The following is a 24,862-nucleotide window of genomic DNA, read 5'->3' on the forward strand; positions in this document are numbered from 1 at the left end:
GAATAAAATCATGTGTTAACTAGACACTGAATGGCTCATCACAGAGTTGTTATCAAGCCTTGTATTCTCAAAGGTGTCAATAATGCTCCATAATTACTATTTACCTTAACTCCCCAATACACATCAATGTTCTCCCACTATGCCTTATATTGGTTCGCCCAGTTATCCTAGGTGGATTTCCTGCTATTACGTCCCTTGTACTCAAGTGACCTGGAGCAGTATAATGAAGCTGTCATGCTAACGACCATCTCGCATCTGCGGAACTCCAGCACCTTCCTATGCTGCGTTCAGACAGTGAATCAAATGCAAAAAACCATACAATACTGTTGTGGCACTGATATACGTTGCACTTTATCACTGTTCTACCACAGTTTTCATCTGCCTTCTTAGAAAACAGAATCAGAAGATGTGCAGTGCACAAATAGGAAAGCTCTACACACATCCAAAGCAGTATGCAGAAATCAAACCACATATCTAAAAACTGTAAACCCTTGGAGAACTCCTGAATTCCTGATTCATATATCAACACCATTTACAACAAACTACACCTACAATCAGCTACTATCTGGACTGACTTATACTTCCCTGGGATCCACAGCCTTCCATTCTCAACGTCACACTGTTCCGGCGTTGCCTGGTGAAATCCCTTTGTCTAGGTATACCCAACACACCAAACTATAAGATTTAGTGCAAGGGGCCATATGATCCTATTGATTGCGCTGTGTACATGGAAGAAGTTTCACTGGATCACCTCTTGTGTAGGGTCCTGTGGTTAGCACGAAAGAGCTACAGATCATGTTTGAACACACTTTATTTAACTAAATCGCCTTCTTGATACACACTAATTTCCAAACTCAAGAACAACAGGAAACACAATAATTCTTGTGGTGGCAAAAGCCAGATAAAAGTTACAAGACAATGAAAAGAAATAACAACAACCAAAATGCTACACTACACAGTTCCAAAGCGGCATTATGCCTAACAAGATACAAATTTCTACAGAAGACTACGGCGAGTGACTACCAGGCTAGAGCCGGTATAGGTATTGGCCGGAGCTGTCCCAATTGTAGGTACACTCTGCCGGTCTGACTCTGCTGGCATGCTTATAACACTGATTCTGCAGAGTGCTACACTTAGTCACATTAGTTCCAATTGGTGGATCTTTGACACATGGCTTTTCATGAAGTAGTGCTGTGTTTATGGAGAAGGTCTGTTGATGTTCACATTCACTGGCGATGTTTTGATATGAGCTCTTGAAGGAAGGTCGGCAGCCTACCTTGCTTGTCTGTTGTGCGGACCCTCGTAACTGATAAGGGGCCGTTGCGACATTTCTCCCCCTGGAAAAATAATGCACAGCACCACAAACGTCCACAGGAGTGGGGGTGTGCTGGTCGACGTCCATAGGTTTGTGGACGTGGCGCCAGAGCAGGGGCAGCTGGCAGTGGAGGCAGAGGCTGAGGCAGAAGCGGAAGTTCCATCACAGGGCGGCCATCGACAGGCACTGGCATCTCCCAGCTCCCCAGGGGTGTCATGGTCCACCAGATGGGGGCAGAGCTGGTTGAGGTGCCGGAACCATCGGCCCACCAGAGAGATGCCATCGCCAAGCTGCAGAGTTTGGTGACGACGGCAGGTGCCAAGTGCACCTGTGGATGAAAGAAGATCTGCGCCCAGACCTCCTGCCCACCCTGGAAGGAAAGTGCTGGAGTGTGGGCTGGAGGGAGAGGAGTCTTGGGGACAAGAACAGATAAGGGAGAGCAGAATGGTCGACCGTGGAGTATCTCTGGTGGACTTTTACTGGCATGCGGGGTGGAGCAGTATGTGGCCAAAAAAAGTAGCACAGCCTCCTCCAGCGAGCGATGGCACAGCAGCTTATCCAGCTGGGTCCTGAATGTCCAAACAAAATGTTCTGCCTGGCGGTCTGACACAGGGTGAGATGGGGCGGTGTGGATGAGGCGTACGCCATGGAGGCATATATGAACGGTCCACAAGTAGAGGTGGTAAAGGGAAGGACTCCAGTTCGGAGAGAAAGGACCACACGCGAACCGCAACTGTTAGCCCCCATCTGGGTTGCAATGCGACCAGAAACTATGCCAGAAATAATAAGAAACAGGAGTGAGGACAAACTTGAGGAACAAATGCTACAAGAACCACATGCATTCATAAAACACACACGCTGCTACTCACTTGAGAAAGTGTCATCATAGATTGATGCCTTATGATGTTGCTCACCGGTTTCCAGCACAATTTCTGATGCCAGAATGCCTGGGTTGCTGACCACTACGTAGTCATCCAATGACAGCAGGAAGGCCACCTGACCATCAGGATGTTGAACGCAGGTGATCTTGGAGAGGGAGAGAGAGAGAGAGAGAGAGAGAGAGAGAGAGAGAGAGAGAGAGAGAGAGTAAAGGTGGGTCTGTGGAGTCAGCAAGACCAGAGAATGCTCTCAGACCATAAACAGCTTTCTTGACTACACATTCTATACATCGGAGTCTGTGAGTGTCTGCAGTCGGGAACCACTATGGTGGTAGACTGCAATGTCGGCCACGTTGGCAGCAGAATGCGATGTCGGCAGTGGTGATGGCAGCTGGTCGGAGCAGACTTGCTGAGTGGGTAGTGTCATCTCAGCTGGTGTGGACTAGCAGCCAGTACGTGTACTGACAGTGGTGACCCAGACCTGGTGTGACCTGTGACCTCCTGAGACAATGGAGGGCTAGGGCCCCACTGGTGTGGAGCACCTCCACAGGAACGAATGTCGTTCCATAACTGAGAGCACGAGGCTGGCAGGAAGTAGCATACCTGTGGCACATCTTGTAGATGGTGCACTTGGAGGAGGCAACTGGCACCGAGGCCCCATCAGTGCTCTGGCTGAAGTCCGAACTGAAGCGGAGGCACAGCGCGATGGTGTTGGTGATCACATCAGAAGCCTGTACTGATGTCAGCACAGGACAGGCCTCAATCCAGCTGATGAGAAGCTCATCCACAGTGCAAGTAATCTCAGCTGGGCTGGAGGCCCAGATACACTCGGCCGGGCGACGTTATTGTGATAGGAAAATTCCACTCGACGTCATGTCCATGTTGCTGCAGGTGCTGCACGTGGATCCAGCTTGTCTGGCGCAGGGCAGCTTGAGGAACACAGGATGCTGAGGTAGAAGTACTCCAGTGCCTACCACTGGATTTTCTTCTCCAGAAGTTCACTTGTGGGCACATTCAAGCCAATACCGCAACATCTGGAATAGAATTGCAGTAGCATGGAATGAAGTAGCTGTAACTATCACCCACATTCAAACCGACACTATGCCCTTGCCAGGCTAGAGACAACATCACTGTCAGAGATGTCAACTCTGTGTACTAAATTTTGCACCTTATCAGAGATGTCAACTCTGTGTACTAAATTTTGCACCCTATACAACACGAGTCTCCTACAAGTTGAATCATGTATGCTTCCTACTCTACTGCAAATGAGAAATAACTAAACCATATTTATTCCTGGTGTTGTTGAAGACTGCATTGCCACTGATTCTGTACGAACATTTACCTGTGCTGCTGACGGACGGCACGTAACATGAGAGAAGCTCAAAGGCAAGCTGAGCTTGTGTCAACTGGTATAAGAAATGTTCAAAAATATGACTGAAGAAATAGAAAATTCATATACAACTCCGTAATAGGAGATAAACATAGCATACATTTGTTAGAGCTAGCCATTAAGCAGTGATAAACTGTTGACGTGTTCCAACGTGACCTGAAAAGTGGTTTCTTCGTGTAGCATTTGCAAGATGATGGTGGCTTGTTTCATTAGTAACACTGGACATGTCATGAGCATTACTTTACAGATTCAAAGGATATTTAATACAAATGGTACAAAACACTTAGTTTGAGACAAGTCATTGATGAAATCTGGATAAACAACAAAAAACGTCACACTGGTCTTCATCGTGACAATGCCAGCTGTCACACAGCACATCAAGAACTTAAGTATTTGATGCAGAAAAACATTGATTTCGTTCTATTTGCCAATATTCATCTGATTTATCACCTAATGAAAAAGAAAACACATGTGGACAGCAGTCGTTATCACATCACATAGTTGTTAAATCTTTCCAAAAGGATATTTCTCAGGTATGAACATCAAAGTAGGAAAAATGTTTCCAGGATTGATTCAAACAAATTGAAAAGTGTATACATTTTAAAGGCAAATAATTTGAGAAACAAAAATAATTTATTTTGTCAAAGTTTGTAAGATGGTTCTCTTCATGTGCGTTCCTTCACACTCTCCTTACAGGGAGCACCCTGCTTACAAGAAGACATCATGAACCACTCTGCCCCCTCTGATTTTCTTCAGAAGTGTAGGATCTGAAGGTCAGTGCCATTACATCAATTTGCTAAAACAGTACAGCACAACTCTCAAAGAAACTCAGATAAAAATTGCCTTTGGTAATTAGAAGATTTACAACCACAGTTACGTTCAAAAATGTTTCGAGTTTATTTACGTAACTGCCAATAGCTGAGTGGATAGCACAAAAGCCCTGTAATTGTAAGGTCATCAGTTCAAACTTTATCAATGGCAGCTTTTTAAAAAATTCTATTCGTATTTCATATTTACTAACAGATGGAAATTTTAACTAACAAAGTTTAATCTTTTTTAGTGTATCTGTCTTATGACAGGTTTCACCTGGAACTCCTCCATTGTGTCCTGTTCTGAGCATCTTCTTTCGTCCATTTGTTGGTTCCTTCTCTTCTAATGTCATCCATCATTCCAATTCTCTTCCTACCTCTTCCTCTCATTCCTTCCACTTTTCCCTCAGTAATTATACGTGCAAACAATTCCTATATAGTATATGTCCCAGCCAAGGTTTTTTCTTATCTCTGATCACTTCTAATAATCTTCTTTCTTCCCCTATTTTCTTCACTACTTCTTCACTCTTAGGTCTGTCAGTCTACTTCACCCTAAGCATTCTTTTTATTTATTCGTTTATTTATTTACACGTCAAGTTCCATAGGACCAAATTGAGCAGCAAATCTCCAAGGTCATGGAACGTGTCAGTACATCAAATTACAACATCAAAGTAATAACAGATAAAAATAAACGTTTATGAACCCGCTTCTTCTCCATAGCCACATTGCATAACTTTCTGAATATCTTTCTCGTTTTTGTGATTTATTTTAGTTTACTGATGCTCAACGATAAGATTATCAGTGCCTTGACACATATTAAAAGAAATGAATGTGTATAAAATTCCTAAAATTGTTGTACACAGTGAGAATGAAATCTACAAAATGACACTCGTAAATTCACTCCCACCCCACTCGCATTGACCCACACAATCAACCAACCTATCAGACACTGAGACAACAAAGAATGGCTGAATGGTGCTACACCAGGATTTAAACACAAGCAAAATGACAGAGGAGCTAAAACAACAGCACAGGGAAATGTGACCAGCTGCCGCTTACAAATAACATGGCTGAGCCAACAACCCTGTTAAAAAATTAGGACCATCTGCCTAAAATCTTAGGAAACATGTTGGGCAATTCATAAAACTTTAAAACTCTAAACACAATCTTTTGCAAGTCACTTAAAACAGAGGGCATGTCTGCCAGAAAATCTGTCGCTGCCCTCCAATCTGTAAAACACAGTCTAATAAAATGACTGATCTATACACTACAAGCACCATACATTGGAGTGTCCTCTCGCTGGAGCAAGAAGCCATTCATTGCAGGGCTGCGGCCCATATGAAGATGAGTAAGGAGGACCTCATCCTGTCTATGTGGCTGGAAGGAGGTACGCCACGACCACATTGGGGTTTTACTAGATGCAGGTTATTGTCTGTCACTTCCAGCCACTCATTCTCCCACTGACGTATGATTCTGTACAACAACAGTGACATGATAGCATGCTGGAGGGATGGAACACTGAACTAACTGAGAATCATGACATGCCTCCTTGGCTGCTACATCTACCCTTCCGTTCCCCATAATACTCATGTTCCCTGGCATACAGAAATGCCTCCTTCCTCAGCCATTGTAGTTGGAGGAAGGCATCCTGGATATTCTGGAATGTTTCATATGCTGGGTACTAGCACTGTAAAGTGTGAAGGGCACTTGGAGAATCGTGTCAGACAAGGAATTTAGTACTCTAAGTGCATCTCATCTGCTCCATCATCCGCAAGATCACATATATTTCCGCATCAAAGACACGAACAGGGAAAACAACAGAGCAGCTAATGGAGTCCCATGTTTTGAACCATATGTAAAGACAGCTGTAGAGATGTGATTGGTTAAAATGCCATTAAATGACGTATTAAAAACATATGCAGGAGTGCAATCTCTCATGTACTGCACTAAATCTAGAATTACTATGGGCCTCTGCTGTAGCCAGAGTGGCAGGTGGTTAAAACCCTGGATTTGGGGTTGTACTCACTCCACACCAAATTACTCCAGCACACACCACACATGGATCCTGAACAGCCTTGCTACTCATGGACAATTGGAAAAAATGTGTTCCCATAGGCAGATGAGCAACCCTTTGGTATGCACGTGAATATGGAACTGCAAGGAACTTATACATCCCTGATGCACCATGAGAAGCTGCTACCAGAGGGAGAGTGGCAGTTCCCCAGCCTCAGCACAGAGACTGGGTATGGGGCTAGTCCTATAAGCATGCACAGCAAGCTGAATTCCTCATGGTGAATAAGTCATATGATCTTCAGATAAGGTGATCTTTCTGATATGTACACTGTGCGCCCACAGCCTAGTCACAAATCCACAAAAGCCCTATAAAACTGGAGCAGATGCACCCTGTCCACTCCAGACATATGGCTAAGGCACTTTATGATACTCAGTGCCTTTTGGGTTTTTGCTTTCATGTGTCTCAGATGTGGCAATCACGACAATTTGGAGTAAAAAATGAGGCCCCAAAACCCCACTGAGTCTTCAAAACAGAGAATGGTATCCCTCATAATAAGACGAGAACAAATTAAAACCACAGGGGTGAATGCGCGTGTACGTACATGTACGCGTTCACGCGCGCGCAAACACACACACACACACACACACACACACACACACACACACACACACACACACACACACACTAATCTGCAGAAAAGAAAGAACCCTTCTTTGCAGCCCCCTCCTCTAATCTTTGCACACTAAGTTTCCACTGACGAGTTGCTGTTGCAATACTGGAGGAGGAACAGAAAACCGCAAAATCATCCACAAATAAGGGGCATTGTACAGGACTCCTTACTGTACAAGTGATATTGTTTATGGCTATGACAAAAAGGGTAACACTTAAAAACACTGCCCTGAAGGACACCATTCCCTTGTTCAAAACAATCTGACAGCATATCACTGACTCGGGACCAAAAAAATGGCAAAAGTAAAGATTGTACGAAGATGGGGAGGTGGCCATGAAAGCCCCACAGACATAGTTGCTCTAGAATACTGTGTCTCCAAGAAGTTTCGCACACATTAATGATGTCAAAGAACATATAGAGACTGTGGTGCTTTCGTACGAAAACCTGCTGAACAGCTGCCTCCAGCAGGGTCAGGTTGTTGGCAGTGAGCCAAAATCTCTGGAATCCACACTGAGAACAGCTAAGGAATTGCCTGGTCTCCAACAACCAGACTAGATGACAGTTAGCCACTTCCTCCACAGTGTCTCTGACACAGCCCATTAATGCGATACTCCCTAACTAGTGGGACATGTGCAATCCTTTACTTATTTGAGGAGAGGGATCAAAATTGCATTACATGCCTACATGGAACACGGCACATGATGCATGGCCTATGAATAAGCTAGTACTGTAAGACATCCAAATATGGGCTTCTAAATGAGATCATATTTCTCATAACTGTAGCTACTACTTCCACTTCATATGAAGTTGTTAACTGTCCCCTTCTGCTTCCTTAGCATCTTTACGTTCCAATAGCTCTAATACATCATATTGTTAATAATAAATGTGCTGATATGGTGTAAGCCAACCATGATTTTCTAGCTTTTTTTAATTTTTATTTTTACTGAGATTAGGCCATGTGAGGACCACATTCCAATATTTGTTCTTCAGACCATTCTGAACCAGTCTTCTTAGCTACCCTGCCTTGGAATTTTCAGTTCTTTTTCCCAAAAGGCTTCTCTGTTGTTTATATTTTCGATTTTTATATTGTTTGTTTCTTTCTAAATACTTTTTTACTTTGTTGACCCAGCTTGTTGTGGACTCTTACCACACAAATATTTGAAAATTAATAAGATTAATCTACTGTCCTGCATTCAAAACAATGTTAAAAATTATGAATCTTCTTTTTCTCATTACATTTGAAATATTTTCTATATTTTGGTATATCTCAGCATTACTTTGTAAAATCCAACCTTCTGCTGTGTTTTGGTGGTCTTAAAATTTTTCTTATAATTCAGCTTTCTAGTACTTCTAATTTATCTAAATTATAGTTTAATGCCAGACATTTGCTTGCATACTGTGTTGTAATGCCTTATTTTTGCATTTCTGATTAGACACTTTTTATTGTAGAAGTCTTTTGGTGATACCAAATGCTCTCCCCATTTTAAGCAACCATTCCTCAATTGCAGATTTTTCCAATGCATTTTCTTGGATTATCTCCCCTAGATATTTGAATTTTCTTACCTTCTCTCTTTGGCCAATACCTGGTTTCAGAAATTTTGGAGCAAATTTTGTTTTTTTCTGCAGAAATTCTTAACCAGTCTGCTGGCTATTTCTTCTGGGAGATTTATTTGTGTTATAGCAGGTGGCACATTTTCAGAAAGTATAGCAAAATCATCTGCAAATGCAAGACATTTGGTTTCAAACTCTTCGCTTTCCTCTTCCTAAACTTATAGGTGAGATGTTGAGTTCAATAAATTTTTCGTTCCAAATTCTTACTATTTTCTCTAAAACACTAGTAAAAAGAATTGGGGATAGGCCGTTGCCTTGTCGTATACCTGTTTTTATTTTGAAAGGCTGTGAAATTTCTCCCATAAATTTTACTTTACAGACTATACCTGTATTTCACAGATTAGATTTGACAAATTCTCGAATCATTTTATCTATAGTCTCTCTGTCAACACAATCAAAAGCCTTTTTGATAACCACAGACATAACTACAATGTCCTTTGGATTAAGTAATCTGACTTGACATTGAATATTTGCTCTGGGCATGACCTTTCTTTCATAAAACCACCTCAATATTCACCTAAATGACTGTCTAGTGTTGCTTCTATTCTGCTTAACAAAATCTTGGAAAATTCTTCATATGCTACTGGCAGTGAAGAGATTCCTCTGTTGTTGTTTACATCCTGTTTATTACATTTTCAGTGGAGTGGGTGTATCAAGGCAACTGTCCATTCCTCTGCAATTTTTTTTGTTTTCCAGATTTCTTCCTAGAGTAAATTTAGCTCCTTTGCTATATTTGGCAAGAACCACTTCAAAAGTTCAGCTATAATAGAATATTCTCCACTGGCTTTGTTATTTTCAAGGGTCTTAATTACTTCTTGAATTTATTCTATAGTTGGTGGTAAGTCATCTTCCAAATTTTCATTAATATTTGAGAATTCCAATTTATGATTTGGTTAATGACAGTTCAGAAGCAAATGAAAATATCTTGGTAGTATTTCACTATTTTCAGTATTGCTTAACCCAACTGTGCCATTTTCATTTTTGAAACAGACATTTGGAGTTTGGTAACCCTTTATTTGTTCCTAAAAGTTTGATAAAAGTCACAAATATTATTTTCTACAAAATTTTTGCCTATTTCCAAAAGTTTGTCATTTTCAAAGGTTCATTTGGTATTTCTGATTAACTCACCTGTTTCCTTTCTTTGTTGTTTAAATTGATCATAATCTTCAATTTTCTTTGAGCATTCCCATTTTTCCCACTTTTTAGTCCTCTCTACTATGGCTCCTTTTCATATTTCATTCCACAATATTTTTCTTTTATTTTTCTAGTTTTATTATAACAATGTACCAAAAGAAAAGGTCATGTAGTATAAATGTAATCTGTTACTAGTTCTAATGTGCCATATGACGTATTTCTTGCTATACCAGTATTGTTTTATTTATAGGCTGACATGCATGCCTCATTAAAAGGCTTGACGTAATCTTTTATAGTCTGAATTAGATGCTGCAATTTCTAATATTACATGTGGTATGAAATATGATGTATGAGTTTTGTTCCACTGCTTTTAATAAGATAACACCTGTGAGAATAATGAACATAATATGCCAGTGAATATGGCACCAGTAGTTTACCTAATGTTATCAATGATCCACAGATAGCTTCCGAACATCTCTGGTTATACCATAACAGCTGCAGTTATAGTGTGAGATGGTATCTTTGTTTGTATCAGCTATAGGATGTAACCATGTACAATAGCATAATGTTTTTGTGCCACATATGCACAGAAGTAAGATGTATCCCTGTTGATATGTACCAGTGATATATTATAATGTAAAATGAAACAGGAAGCTTAAGATACATAAGTAACTTGGATTACAAAATACAGTTATTTGTGATAGCTTGTACACAATTAAGTACAAACCAGTCATATCTGAACATATTAAACATATTACGGGTGCCTGAAAATGACCAGTCACATAGATAATAAAAAATAATTCAATCTATCTAGACCATGTTTACATTCACAAAATAATATCCTTGTATTCACTTCTACGCCCTGTAACTGATATCAGGGCTTGTAAGGAAATGGTTTAAACTGGTTTATGTACCTAATACAAATGAAAAATTGTCTTGTGTTCTGATTCATGGATTGGGCAAAACAGAAAAATATTCAGCATCATTGATAAATGTGGAAAAGAGGTAAATATTTTAATGATTCCTTCCAGAACGAACAATATGATTCAGTCATTGGACGTATATACCGAGTGATGAAAAAGTCAGTATAAATTTGAAAACTTAATAAACCACGGAATAATGTAGATAGAGGGGTAAAAATTGACACACATGCTTGGAATGACATGAGGTTTTATTAGAAGGAAAAAAAAAAAAAAAAAAAAAAAAAGGTATTGCTAGACGCGTGAAAGATCTCTTGCGTGCGTCGTCTGGTGATGATCGTGTGCTCAGCCGCCACTTTCGTCATACTTGGCCTCCTAGGTCCCCAGACCTCAGTCCGTGTGATTATTGGCTTTGGGGCTACCAGAAGTCGCAAGTGTATCGTGATCAAGCGACATCTCTAGGGATGCTGAAAGACAACATCCAACGCCAATGCCTCACCATAACTCCGGACATGCTTTACAGTGCTGTTCACAACATTATTCCTCGACTACAGCTATTGTTGAGGAATGATTGTGGACATATTGAGCATTTCCTGTAAAGAACATCATCTTTGCTTTATCTTACTTTGTTATGCTAATTATTGCTATTCTGACCAGATGAAGCGCCATCCGTCGGACATTTTTGAACGTTTGTATTTTTGTGGTTCTAATAAAACCCCTTGTCATTCCAAGCATGTGTGTCAATTTGTACCCCTCTATCTACATTATTCTGTGATTTATTCAGTTTTCAAATTTATACTGACTTTTTGATCACCCGGTACATTCTGACTGTGGAAAAACTTCTTCAAACATGCTGCCAGCCCACCGCACCCTATCCAGTTCTCAACAGAGGTATCAATCAAATGCATTCACACTGCATGTGCAAAGTGCACTGGTACACCATCATGTAGGTACTACATATGCTTTTGCACATTGGGTAGAACATGTTCTAACAACTGTGGCAGAGTTTCTTGTAAAAAGGTTAAGTATCTGTTTGTGTCCAGTCACCAGGGAAATATGTATGCTGACCAGATTATTGCCTAAGAAGCTGGCCCAAATGTTGACAGCAAAGTGATCTTCGTGATCAGGAACAAAGGCAGCGTGCGGGTTTTCTCGTCCCCACACATGTTTATTGTGGCTGTTGAACACACTTTCTCATGTAAAGGATGTCCCATCCATAATAAGTACATGGTTCAGAAAGTCTTTTTGAATTGCACACACCACTGGAAGAATTCAATTCGCTGTAGGATCTGGGTTAAGGGCATGAACCTTCTGCAGGCTGCAGGACTGCACTTCATCTTCATGTCACACATGCCAAATTGTGGAATGGTTTACACCCATTTCCCATGCAACATGCTGTAAACTTATTGAGGGTGTGTTTTCCAGCAGTGCTAATACCTCAATTTCAAGTGCTGGTGTATGCACTGTGCATTGAGGACTTCAGGTCCTCCCACCGATAACACAAAACGAATACACTGGGTTTTGAAGTAGGTCATAAATGCACTTGTGTCATCACGAGAACATGTCAGTGGAGAACATACCTCAAGTGAACCTGTCTAATAGGAACCTATGGATGGCAGTAAATGTGCATGGATCTGGCACTCAATGATTCGGAAACCACTGAACAGACAAATGATGGGCAGCACCAGCATTTCCATCCCCTGCCCCATAAGCACACTGCATGTCTGTTCTTTCCTCCCAAGAGTAGTGCTACATTTACTGTCCACTCCACACACTAACAAATGCAAGAGTGTCCATGTTTAAGGACAAACTGACACACAGTGAACCAAACTCCGCCCTCTATGCAACACCAATCAAACAGGCATTTTCATAGCCAGAAGCAATGCGTTCACATCCCAGTAAGAGGTGGTAAACCCATAGTGTTGTCCCACCTGGAATATCCACAACTATGCCGACTACATTGTTTGCAAATAAAGATTATAAAACTTCAACCTGACATCTCTTTTACTTTGATGTTATAAATCTATTTAAATTGTTGCCCTGCAGATCTGCCACCGTGATGGCTCTGACATTTGTTGTGTGCCTACCCTCTCGGTGGCACGCGACGCTGTTCAATGGCGCCTAGTGCCATATGATAAGGGATGCCGACATGGGTTGCTATTTGAAATATGCTTGTTATGACTCTCTCTGTTAGCCCTCTCATTTTCTACATTCATTTCAGATACACGCTGCACATATACATGAGAAAGACTTGTGATATTTCTATCTAATTTCTGACAAATGTATCTTTCGACTACTATTTCACCATCTATGATTGAATTTGATAAAATAAATAAATAAATAAAAGTTTTCGAGAAATCTGGAAGCACCGTTGTACCATACCTTACCTCTAGAACTTTCATTAGAAGATTTTTTTTTATCTGGTCCCATTTAAATGGTATTCATTCAGAAATGTTACACTCAGTTTTTCTCAAGTGGGTGTTTTACCCCATTAACGGCTGTATGGGCATGTATAAAAAAAAATGTGTGTGTCTTATTTTGCTCTAGATTACATCATATTCAAAGCCAATCAAAATCGAAGTGGATCCCTTGTGTATGTTTACTTGTCAGACAGTGCCAATTCCAGCTCCCACACAGATGAAGAGTAGTTATAAGACTTTGAATTGCTGAGCATGAAGTCCAATTTGGCCTTCTCTACAGTCACAGATACAGTCTGCCTCCTAAGATGACTTGAACTCTTTTGGATGGATAAGTCAGCCACATGATGGATCACTCGTGTAATGTAGTCCACCCATTCCTAGACATTGTTGTGGTGTTCAAACACAGCCAGATGGCTGAAAAGCATTCAGTTAGCCATGTTGACCATCCATTTTGGTGGCTTCTGTTCAGGCAATGCTCCATCCAGTAGGTGGATCCACAGTGGGAAGTAATCACTGGAATAAAGATCATCAGTTACTTTCCACTGGGCTGTCTGCAAGGGTAGGAGAGCAGAGAGGTCGATGGCTGAGGACGTTGCAACAGCAACTGAGAAATGAGTGGGACTGTCTGTAGCGAGGACACACAGCTCCTGAGACATCACGAAGTTCTCCGAAACTCCACCCCTAGGGCAAGTATAGTTCAAGTCCCATAATACATTATGGGCACTGAAATCATCCATTAGTAGAAAGGAGTGGGAGAGTTGTTCAGTAAAGCCCTTGAGAGCCTCAGAGTCTACCACATCCTGTGTAGGTGCGTACAGTGAGCAGATAGTGCTCTTCTGAGCCACATGCACTGCAGTGGCTACTGCTCATAGGTCAGTAACCAAGGAGAGAACAGTGGAGTGATGTGTGTTATTGACAACACAGCAACCCCTCGCTGGGCTCTGTGCCCTGTCAGGTCAACCTTTTGGAGCAGTATATAGCTCCGTAGCACAGGGGTGTCAGTGGCTTTAAAATGTGTTTCTTGTAAACACATGCACAGGGGGCACGCCTGGGTCAGGAGTTTCAGTTCCTCCGTACGTGCCTTGTATATCATTTTGGCTTCATCATGTGGGATATGCTTTGTCATTTTTATCTCCTGGATCTTCTGTTTTTCAAGGAAGACATTGCAGTCCCTACTCTAGACAGGGTGATCCCCAAAGCAGTTAATACACTTTGGAGGAGACGAACAACCAACTCCTTCATGAGTGGTCTTGCCATATTTTCCACAGGTGACTTCTCCCTTACAACAAAGCGCTGTGTGCCAAAAGTGCAGGAATTTAAAACAGTGCATTGGACTGGGGTGAAAGAAATCTGCTTTAACATGCTCTGGAAGTTCTACGCTGTTGAAAGACAGTATAAATGAGTCTGATTTTATTAGATTGTCATCCACTGTTTTCATCATGTTTTTCACGTCAATGCTGTCTTGGGTCAACTCAGTTTTCAGTTCTTCTATGGAAATATCGTCAAGATCCCTGCAAGTCACAACACCTTTGCTGCTGTTCAAGGCATTGTGCAGATCAGTTTCTATTGCATATTCCCTAAGGCATCTAGTTTCTTGAAGGTTGATTGCTTTCTGAGAATTAGAAGTTTCCCCTAACAGTGCCCCACTGTGCAAGTGCTTAATTGAGTTTAAAGAGCCACAGATTCCCTCTAAATCCTTCTGAATATATAAGGGAGAAACCTTCTCAAAACTATCCTCTTTCGTTTGGCTATTAAAAACACATTCTGGTCAGCAGCATGTGTTCTGTTGCTGCACTTGTCAGCAGACTGAATAATACCTGAATTAAGAGGACTGGCTGCAAAATCCCTCTCATTTGATTGGGTGTTGGTACCTAACAGTGGCCCACCCATTCCGCTAGGAGGAGGAAGAGAAAATTTTGAAGGGTCTATCCCACAAGCAGCTGGAAAAATAAAAGTCCTCCCAGACAGAGCCCCACATGCCTACAACTGATGTGCGGCAGGTTCTCCAAACATTGCCCACTAGTGACTGTTCCACCTCAACAGTCATGCATCTCATTAGTGTGCAGTACACCTTGAGACTGAGGTGGTGTTTTTCTTATGTTTTTATCAAACTCGTGATCTGACAGTCAAGCCAGGAACATTCCATCGCCACTCTGCACAGAGGCCATTGAAGCATGCCCATGGCTTAAGTGACAGAGGACTTGAGACACTCACCTGTCCCCAGCTCAAGAACCCCGGGTCACCAAAGTTCGTATCCAGCAAACAAATGCTGAGCCCCAGATGGCTTCTTTCTTTTCAATTGTCCATGATTCACTACTATATGACACTACACTAGATATCAGTAATGGCTTCACCTTTTCAAACGTTCTCTTTCCAATAGGTATTCTCCACCTCCTCATTTCTTCTATACAGTTTCCACTCCACACCATTAGACTTCTGTGATACAGAAAAGATTTCACTTGTTCATTTTGGAGTATGTTACCTGGAGATTCATTCTTGCTTATTCTCATCAGCTTTGTCTTTCATATATTTATCTTCATTCCATACTCCTTGCCCCTTCTTGCAATACTCTTTCAACATCTTCTGTAACTGCTGATTCCATCAACACTGCTTGATCGTCTGCATGTTGTATAGTTTTTATCCTTTCTCCTCCAATTAAAATGCCACTATGGTCTTACGTATCAGTTCTTCTCCAGAAGTGTAGAATAGCTTCTGTGACAGTGTGTATCCTTGCCTCACACCCCTTCCAATGCTCATCCCTTCTGTCTCCTCATTCCCTACTCTAGTTGTCACTTTCTGCTTTGTATTAATCACATCTATCTTTTCAGTTTATATCCACAGCTTTTAAAATTCTCAGCAGTATCCTTACAAATTATCAGTAAATATATAATTAACAAAACTTAATCATAAATTGTAATAAAAATAACATCTTTCTATTTTTAATCACTAATCACATAAAATTTAATTAAATATTTGATAGACATGCCTTATTGTGAAATGAAAGAGTTGTTAACATAAATAATCCCATTCAATCTCTAGAAATAATAAAGTATTTGATTCTTTGAACTTTTTGTGCAAAATTTTAATTTATTGTGAAGACTCACATCTCGTGCACTAATTTTCAAAAGCCATTTTTTCAAGTTTCTTGGAAAACTGTGTTGTGCTGCTTTAGGAAATGAATGCCTGGATACTAACATTCAACGCAGAAAGAAAGTAAGGGGGCAGAGCTGTGCGTAATGTCCCCCTCATGAATGTAGTTCATGTACAATTATAAGGGTTAGTCAGTTTACACTACAGCCATGTAGATCACACATTACTTCGCTGGCGCACTTGAGAGATAACTGCACTATTAGCTGTCCTACTGACTGGTCTGACACCTGTGACAAATGAGTACTAGGCTGCTGTCTTTTGAAGTGCACTTCTGGAGACTTTCAGCAAGATGTCAAGATGGAGATGGAGATGAATATATATCTGTGATGTGTTTGTGCTTGAGGCAATGGTTGAATTTTGTGATGTCACAGTGTCGAATTTTATGTTCAACACTCTCTGGTGGGAAACAATACAGCAAATCAGATTTTTGCTTCATCGAGAGGAATGTGGTCAATGGTACAGAAGATCATGTCCTACCTCACAGGCAGAACTTGGTTGATGCCATATTGGGTTTTGTCATTTTCAGTAAAAGCCAATATTTGTTGGGTTTTATATTATAACTTATGTCCTATGTGTATATGATGTGTCAAAGCACCAGGACACTCTCAAAAATGCAGCATTACTGGTGCAATTTGTTGTAATACAAGACAGGAAATGTCACATTGGTAGTTGAAGAATGTTAATGGCACATTGAAAATACCATATGTTATAATGAAATTTCAGTTGATAACGTAATGTCAATTAAAGCCTTCAGGAGATTGTAATATACAACATAGGCTGCTTGTTCCAGAAGTTCAACATAATGTAACAGACAGAGGTAAGAGTTAAGTACCCAATGTGTAGTTGGTTCATGTGCTACTACAGCCAAATACTTGTTATTCATTTTCACAAAGGTTCTAGGGCTTTCTTATGAATTTCATTGAAGTATGTCCTGTAATATTCAATGTTATGTGAACATAACAGTGCTCTCTCTCAGGAGAGCATTTGTCTGATTTTGGGAACATACCAGCAATCATGGTCAATGAACTGCAACACAGCTTTTTATGTCCCTGCTTGATTTGATCATAATTGAGTATTTATTCATTCATCAGAAAACTCTATATTTTGGGGGGTGCATGCATGTGCACGCGCCAAAGTATAGAAAATGTAACACTAATATATCAGAAAATAAATGATTTTGTGGTTTAAGTATCTGCACGAGAGCTTTCACTATTTGCAATGGCATATTTTGCACTTTCTTGTCTTATATTTCACATGTTCTAAAAATTCAGCTACTGAAAAGGACCACTGATATAGTGAAAATGACGTTATGGTTTTAATAAAAAGCGAAAATGATGAAAGAATTTTTATCTTATTTGAATAATATTTATATCACACTATTTGCAATGGTGCAACAGTGCACATAAAGATCTGCTAGATAGGTAATTTTTATGCTTAAGTACTCCAATAATACGCTTCTGTGACTCCAGTGTAGGGGCACTTACCAGATTGACTGAATATCATAAAATACAAAGAAAAGTGTGTGTACAGCTGGAGAGTTACCTGAGTAGGGGCAACAGCTGCTCCCTGTCCTTCTCCCTGACCATGTCTACAGGCATCCTCCCTCCATAGTCCTTGATGCCCCGGTCCGCACTCGCTGCCAGCAGCACTGTCACCATCCCCACGTGGCCACCTAAAGCCGCCAAGTGTAGTGACGTCCTCCCATCCCCGTCGCAGATGTCGGGGTCAGCACCGGCAATCAGCAACATCTTCGCCACTGCCTCGTGGCCCCACTCTGCAGCCCTGTGCAATGGCGTTTGCCGCCACCAGCTGTCGACAGCCTCCATGTTGGCCCCGGCTCGCAGCAGATACCTGGCAGCCTCCTCATTTCCCCCTTGTGCCGCCCAGTGCAGGGCTGTGTTCCCCTTCCTGTCCCGCACCGTGATCTTTGCTCCGGCTGCCAACAGATCTTGCACGTACTTCACCCTCCCACGCTTCACAGCTAGGATCAGTTCTCCTGTTGCATTCCTTTGAGGCACCTCCCTGCACAAAGCAGTACAGTTTTTCCCATTACCGTGGACACACACACACACACACACACACACACACACACACACACACTGAAGAAACATTTTCCTTCCAAGTGATTGACACCACAACTAAGCAGCTAAAAAAAAAAAAAAAAAAATTTGTAGTTTTCTCATACACAGTTCTGGACTTCAAACACCACACTAATTATACGACATACTAGGAATTGCATTTCAAGGAAATCAAGCAATTTAGGTAGAAACAATGTCATGTATGTTCTCTATATAAGGAATGATACTAAGTAAATTAATAAGAGATGGAACATATCCTCATCTTATACGAAACAGGTCATGATGTTTGCACGAGCAACAAAGAAAGCATGCCAGATTTAAAAGAATGAAAAATCTACAAGACTGGCAATGTTTTATGGATGCTCAAAAATTAGTGCAGACTTCAATATGAGATGCTTGTAATGGTTTCCACAACTAACCTCCAATTTGTAATCTGGCAGAAAATCAAGAGACATACTGATCACATGTAAAGTGTACCAGAGCCGAGACAGAATCTACACCTGCACTGCTTGACAGCAATGCTAATGTTACCAACAATTGGATTACATACACAGAGTTACTGAGCAATGTTTACCAAAATTCCTTCACCAAAGAACATGAAGGAAATATTCCAGCTTTGCATCAAGAACAACTGGTGAACTGAGTATGCCCTCAGCCATCAGTGTAGAAAAGTAACTTAAGTTGTTTAATAAAGCTATTTTTCCAGTCCAGATCATATTCTAGTTAGTTTCTTTTGGAGTGTGATGATGAAATAGCTTCACTATTAGCAATTGTATACAATAGCTTACTCAACAAAAGGTCTGTATGCAAAGAAGGGTAATTTGCACAGCTCAGACCGATACACAAGAAAGGATATAGAAGTAACCCATTGAATTATACACCCATATCACTAATATCTACTGGAAGTAGGATTTGAGAATGTATACTTTGTTCCAGCATTACAAAGTATCTTGAGGAAAGTGATGTACTGGCACTTAACCGGCACACATTCAGAAAATATTGTTCTCAGAAACACAACTGTCTCTTTAGTCACAAAAGTGGCTTCTAATCAAATTCTGTGTCTATGCAGTATCATCTCTGCAACTGGACTCATGATTTCTTGTCAGAAAAGTCACTGTTTGTTGTAAATGACAGGAAGTCCTCTAGTAAAGCTGAAACAATACTTGGAGGTCCCCTAAGAAGCGAATGATTTAGGAGACAACCTCAGCAGCCTTCCTAGACTGCTTGTATATGATGCCATTGTTAACTGTCTTGTTAAGTCACACATAATCAAAACAAATGGCAAAATATTTAGACAATAAACTTGCTTGATGTGAAAAGTGGCAGGTGACCGTGAATAATATCTATATCTACACACATTCCGGTACTTCAAAGTCACAACATGGAGCATGATGGAGGGTACCTTGTATAACAACTAGCCATTCCCTTTCCTGTTCCACTTGCAAATGGATTGAGGGAAATGTATCCATATGAGCCCTATCTTCTCATCACAGTCCTCACATGAGATGCACACTGACAGCAGCAGAATTGCTCGTCAGCCTTAAATGTTGGTTCTCTAAATTTTCTCAGTAGTGTTTCACAAAAAGAACATTGTCTACCCTTTAAGAATTCCCATTTGATTTCATATAGCAGTTCCGTAACACTTGCGTGTTGATCGAACCAGCCGTTAACAAATCTAGCAATATACCTACAGATGGCTTTGATGTCTTCCTTTAATTCAATCCTGGCATCAATCCCAAATACTTGAGCAGAACTCCAGACTGGGTCAGACTTGTGCTGTATAGACAGTCTACTTTACAGATCTACACTTTCCTATCCAACAAACCAAAGTCAACCATTCATCCCCATACTACAGACCTAGTGTGCTCATTCCATTCCATATTGCTCTGTAATATTACACCTAGCTTCTTCACTGATGTGATTGTGTCAAGCAACACACCACTAACACTGTTGTTGTTGTTGTTGTGGTTAGTGTTTAACGTCCCGTCGGCAATGAGGTCATTAGAGACGGAGCGCAAGCTCGGGTTAGGGAAGGATTGGGAAGGAAATCGGCCGTGCCCTTTCAAAGGAACCATCCCGGCATTTGCCTGAAACGATTTAGGGAAATCACGGAAAACCTAAATTAGGATGGCTGGAGACTGGATTGAACCGTTGTCCTTCCGAATGCGAGTCCAGTGTGCTAACCACTGCGCCACCTCGCTTGGTACTAACACTGTATCTGAACATCAGAGGATTATTTTTCCTACTCACCTGCTTTACCTTACATTTCTAGTTTTAGAGTAATCTGCCATTCATCTTATCAACCAGAAAATCTAAGTCATCCTACACCCTCTTAGGGTACATGAATTACTTCATGCAGTTTACAGAAAGCATTTTTATTTTAATAGAAAGGTATAAAATAGTTTACTGAAAGTAGTGTCTTTCAGAAGTTATGACCTTTTCCCACTTAATGGGTAGCAAATAAGTTCTGCAATTTAAAAAAAATAAAATTTACAGTTCTTTTGATGTGATCCACTCACGGAGCCAGTTTTTGAGACTCTTGAAAGATATGAACTCTTGTTCACAAAGGCCATGCTGTATGTTCCGAAACAAATGGTAATTGGAAGGGGCAATGTATGGTGGATACGTTGGTCAGGTTAAGACATCCGATTTCAGTTACTTGGTTTCCTTCACTCGGTTTGCAACATGTGGTTTGTCACTGTCATGAAGTAGAATGACTGTATGTCTCTGTGCATATTGTAGGTATTTGTCTGTAAGTGCATGATTCAAATTGAATACATTCTTTCAAAGCATTCGATGTTTATCGTTTAGCCCGGATGCAGCAGCTCATGGCACACCCTACCCACCAGGACACATTTTGTCCATCACCTAAAAATTGATGTCTTCGAATCATCAAAACCACTCCCTGCACATTATTTTCAACAAAGCATGTTCTCCATACACTTCCACTAGCAAACAATGACATTCCACAGTAGATTTCTTGAATGAACACGGAGGAGTAACACTTACGAAAATGCTGTTTTGAAGGCATCTTCATCTTCAAGGCACTAAATAGTTATGTTCTTTTTGTTTCACTCTAAAGGATATCCAGATCTGAAATTCTAGTGTTTCTACTGTTAAATATATTTTGTATCACAGTCCCCAATGCTGCACTATTTGAACTACTGCCCTCTCTTCATCAATTGTGAAAATTAATTCTAGCTCCCAAAACAGTCACTCAGTAATGAAACTTTCCCATACACTACAGCATCATCAGCAAACTGTTGAAGACTGCTGTTCAACCTATTCATCAGATTGTTTATGTACACAGAGAAAAATGGCACTCCTAGAACATCTCCCTAGGACAGGGGTCGGCAACACGTCGATCACTATCTACTGGTAGATCGCAAGTGCTTATTTGGTAGATCGCATGAGAAATGAGAGTGCTAAAGAAAAATTGTTGAATAAAATCGTCAATTGTTTTCCATAATAGTAAAAATGCATGCTCTTTTGACACAAGTTGCTTTGTTAATAACAGCGTAGAACTTGTACCAAGATCTACCTTGAACCTCTAAAATTTTTTGCCGCATTAGTTAAATCAGCTGCCACCTGCGCGCCACTCGTTGATGCACTGTTTCACATAACTTTTTGAAATGTGTTCGATATGTGTCAGGAGATGGTGGTGAGTTTTGTGCCGTGTACTACCAACACCTGCGATGTAATAGAGCATGAAAAGGACATAGGTAGAACTTTTTTGGGCTGTCAGTACTCAGCACCGAGCATGCGTAGTTGCATATTTTCTTGACACTTTTCGAGAACATACGAGTAGTGCAGCACCTTCATGCATAATGAGTTGTGTATAAAAAAAATGTAAAATTTATCATTTTCATTCTGAAAGGGAACATGAATTTTTCATAACAGAAAGAAATTGCACATGCATTTGTTTATTGTGTGACGCTAAGATTGCATCTGTAAAAAAGACAAATGTTGAGAGACATTTCAAAACCGTGCAACCACATGTTAACACCAAGTTTCCTGTAAAATCTGAACTGAGAAAATAGAAAATCAATAAACTTGAAAATCAATTAAGTGTTCAACAAAGCATGTTCACAAAACCAGTAGACAAAAGTGTTGCTGCCACTCTTGCTTCTTATCGTGTTTCGAATGTACTGGTGAAAAGGAAGAAACCCTTCGAAGGTGGTGAATTCGTAAAAGCAGCATTTCGAGAAACTGCTGACAAGTCTGAAATAGTTGGTGCCATCGAAACCCTTCAACTTTTATCAAGAACGGTCACAAGGCGAGTTGAAAATATGTCTAATGATGTTTTCTCTCAACTGAAAATAGATTTGGATGACTGCTGTTACTTTTCAATGCAATTAGATGAGTCCATTGATGCAACAGGTACTGCTCAGTTGCCAGTTTTTGTAAGGATGGTTTTTAATAACTTTAGTGTCAAGGAAGAACTTTTGAAAGTAATTTCTTTGAAAGGCCATACAAGAGGAGAAGATATAATTCTTGCCATGAAGCAACTCATTCTATCGGAGAAAATACCTATCCACAAGCTTGTAAGCATTACCACAGATGGAGCCCCAGCCTTGAGAGGTTCTAAAAGTTGTTTTATTGCTCTGTGCCAAAGACATGAAAGTTTTCCACCGTTTTCAAATTATCACTGTATTTTACACCAGCAGTCTCTGTGTGTAAAGTTTTTAAATTTGTATGAAGCTATGAATACTGTTGTAAAGATAATCAACAAAATTAGGTCTCAGTCTCTTCAAAGAAGACTTTTCAAAGATTTGGCAAATGAACTAGAACTACAGTATGGAAATTTACTGCTCCACACTGAAGTACGTTGGCTCAGCAAGGGAAAAGTGCTGCAACGTTTTCACAAGCTTTTACCATCTATCAAACTGTTTTTGCAAGAACAAGATGAGAATAGTCTGTCAGCATGTATTGAAGATCCTCTTTGGCTTATGAATTTTGCTTTCTTAACTGACATAACAGAAAAGCTTAATGAGCCGAATTTGAAATTTCAAGACAATGACAGAGATATTGCTGGTATGATCTCTGAAGTAAATTCTTTTATTGAAAAATTGTTTTTGTGGGAGTGGTGCCTTAAGAGAGATGAATTAAGACATTTTCCAAATCTGAAGACAGAAATAGAAGAAACTGAGATACCTTACAATAGCGAATGTCATGCAATAATGATCTCCAATTTGAGGGATGATTTCAGTGATCAGTTTTCAGACTTCAAAAACATTTCAGTGGTAACCCAGTTTGTATCTTTCCCTTGGGCTAACATTGAGCTATTGAATATATCTTCTTCCATTGCAAAAGTTTTTGACATAGGTAGGGCAGCTCTTGAACTTGAAATAATATCTTTCAAAAATGATTTGTTTCTCAAAAGCGTTGCAGAACCCAAAACCTGTTGGCCTCTAATTCCTCAGGAGAAATATCTTAGTTAATGTTGCTCTTAGAATGAAGGCCTTGATTGCTTCTACCTACCTGTGTGAACCACTGTTTTCAAATATGAACTTTATTAAAAATAAACACGCAACAAGGTTGACTGATGAACATCTGGACTTGTGTATTTGACTAAGTGTAACAAGTTATACACCTAATATCAAGGACATTGTTGACAAAACAGCTATTTAAGATTTCAGATTAAATGTAAAATAATTCTTGTGTTATTAATGTAAGAATATACTTGAGAATATTATGAAATAAAATTATTACGTGAGGATTTAAAACTTTTATTTTAAGTAGTTGTTTTACAGTACCGGTTTCCAAAAATTAAAAATGTAGCAAATGAATTTTTAAAAGTGGATCACTTTGATATGTTGGTACAGAATAGTAGATCGTGAAGGCTTTGTGGTTGCCTACCCCTGCCCTAGGACACTCCTGACATTACTCCAGTCTCTGATGAACACTCACCATCCAGGACTGGGTTCTATTACTTGAGAAGTCTTCAAGCCACGCATATACCTGAGAACCTAATCCATATGCTTGTACCTGCATCAATAGCCTGCAGTGAGGCACTGGGTTAAATGCTTTCTGGCAATCTAGAAATATGGCATGTATCTGTTCGATAGCTTGCAGGATGCTGTGTGTGAAAAGGGAAAGTTGAATCTCACAAGAGTGATTTTTTCTAAATCTGTGCTCATTTGTGGACAGAAGCCTTCCTATCTCAAGGAAATTTATTATATTTGAATCAAAATATGCTAAAGAATTCTGCAGCAAACTGATTTTAAGGACATTTGTCTGTAATTTTGTGGGTCTCTTTTTTTTACCCTTACCTCCTGCATATGGGAGTAACTGACAAGTGACTGAACAGGAGCCTTCGACTTGCTTAGTTGTTTTACATAGGACCAGAATTTTCTCAGGTTTTCAGCAGTCTATTTTTTTATAAATGCACAAATTTCTATTAATTATTGCCCATCGACATTTCTGATTCTTTTTTTGAACAGAGTGTGCAATAATCTCTGTTTCTTCGGCAT

General features: G+C 40.2%; 1 protein-coding gene across 1 annotated transcript in view; it reads right to left on the bottom strand.

Moving 5' to 3' along the window:
- Positions 1-791: 791 nt before the first annotated feature.
- LOC124594931 (fibronectin type 3 and ankyrin repeat domains protein 1-like) overlaps positions 792-24,862 on the bottom strand; it is a 49,884-nt gene continuing 25,813 nt past the window's right edge. Inside the window, exons 3-4 of the mRNA XM_047133431.1 lie at positions 17,854-18,333; positions 792-3,227 (exon numbers count right to left, since the gene is read on the bottom strand). Coding sequence (XP_046989387.1) covers positions 3,164-3,227; positions 17,854-18,333 — 544 coding nt within the window. The 3' untranslated portion in view covers positions 792-3,163. The remainder of the gene's footprint in view (positions 3,228-17,853; positions 18,334-24,862) is intronic.

The sequence above is a fragment of the Schistocerca americana genome, chromosome 2 (genome assembly GCF_021461395.2).
Source record: "Schistocerca americana isolate TAMUIC-IGC-003095 chromosome 2, iqSchAmer2.1, whole genome shotgun sequence".
In the NCBI taxonomy this organism is placed as follows: domain Eukaryota; kingdom Metazoa; phylum Arthropoda; class Insecta; order Orthoptera; family Acrididae; genus Schistocerca; species Schistocerca americana.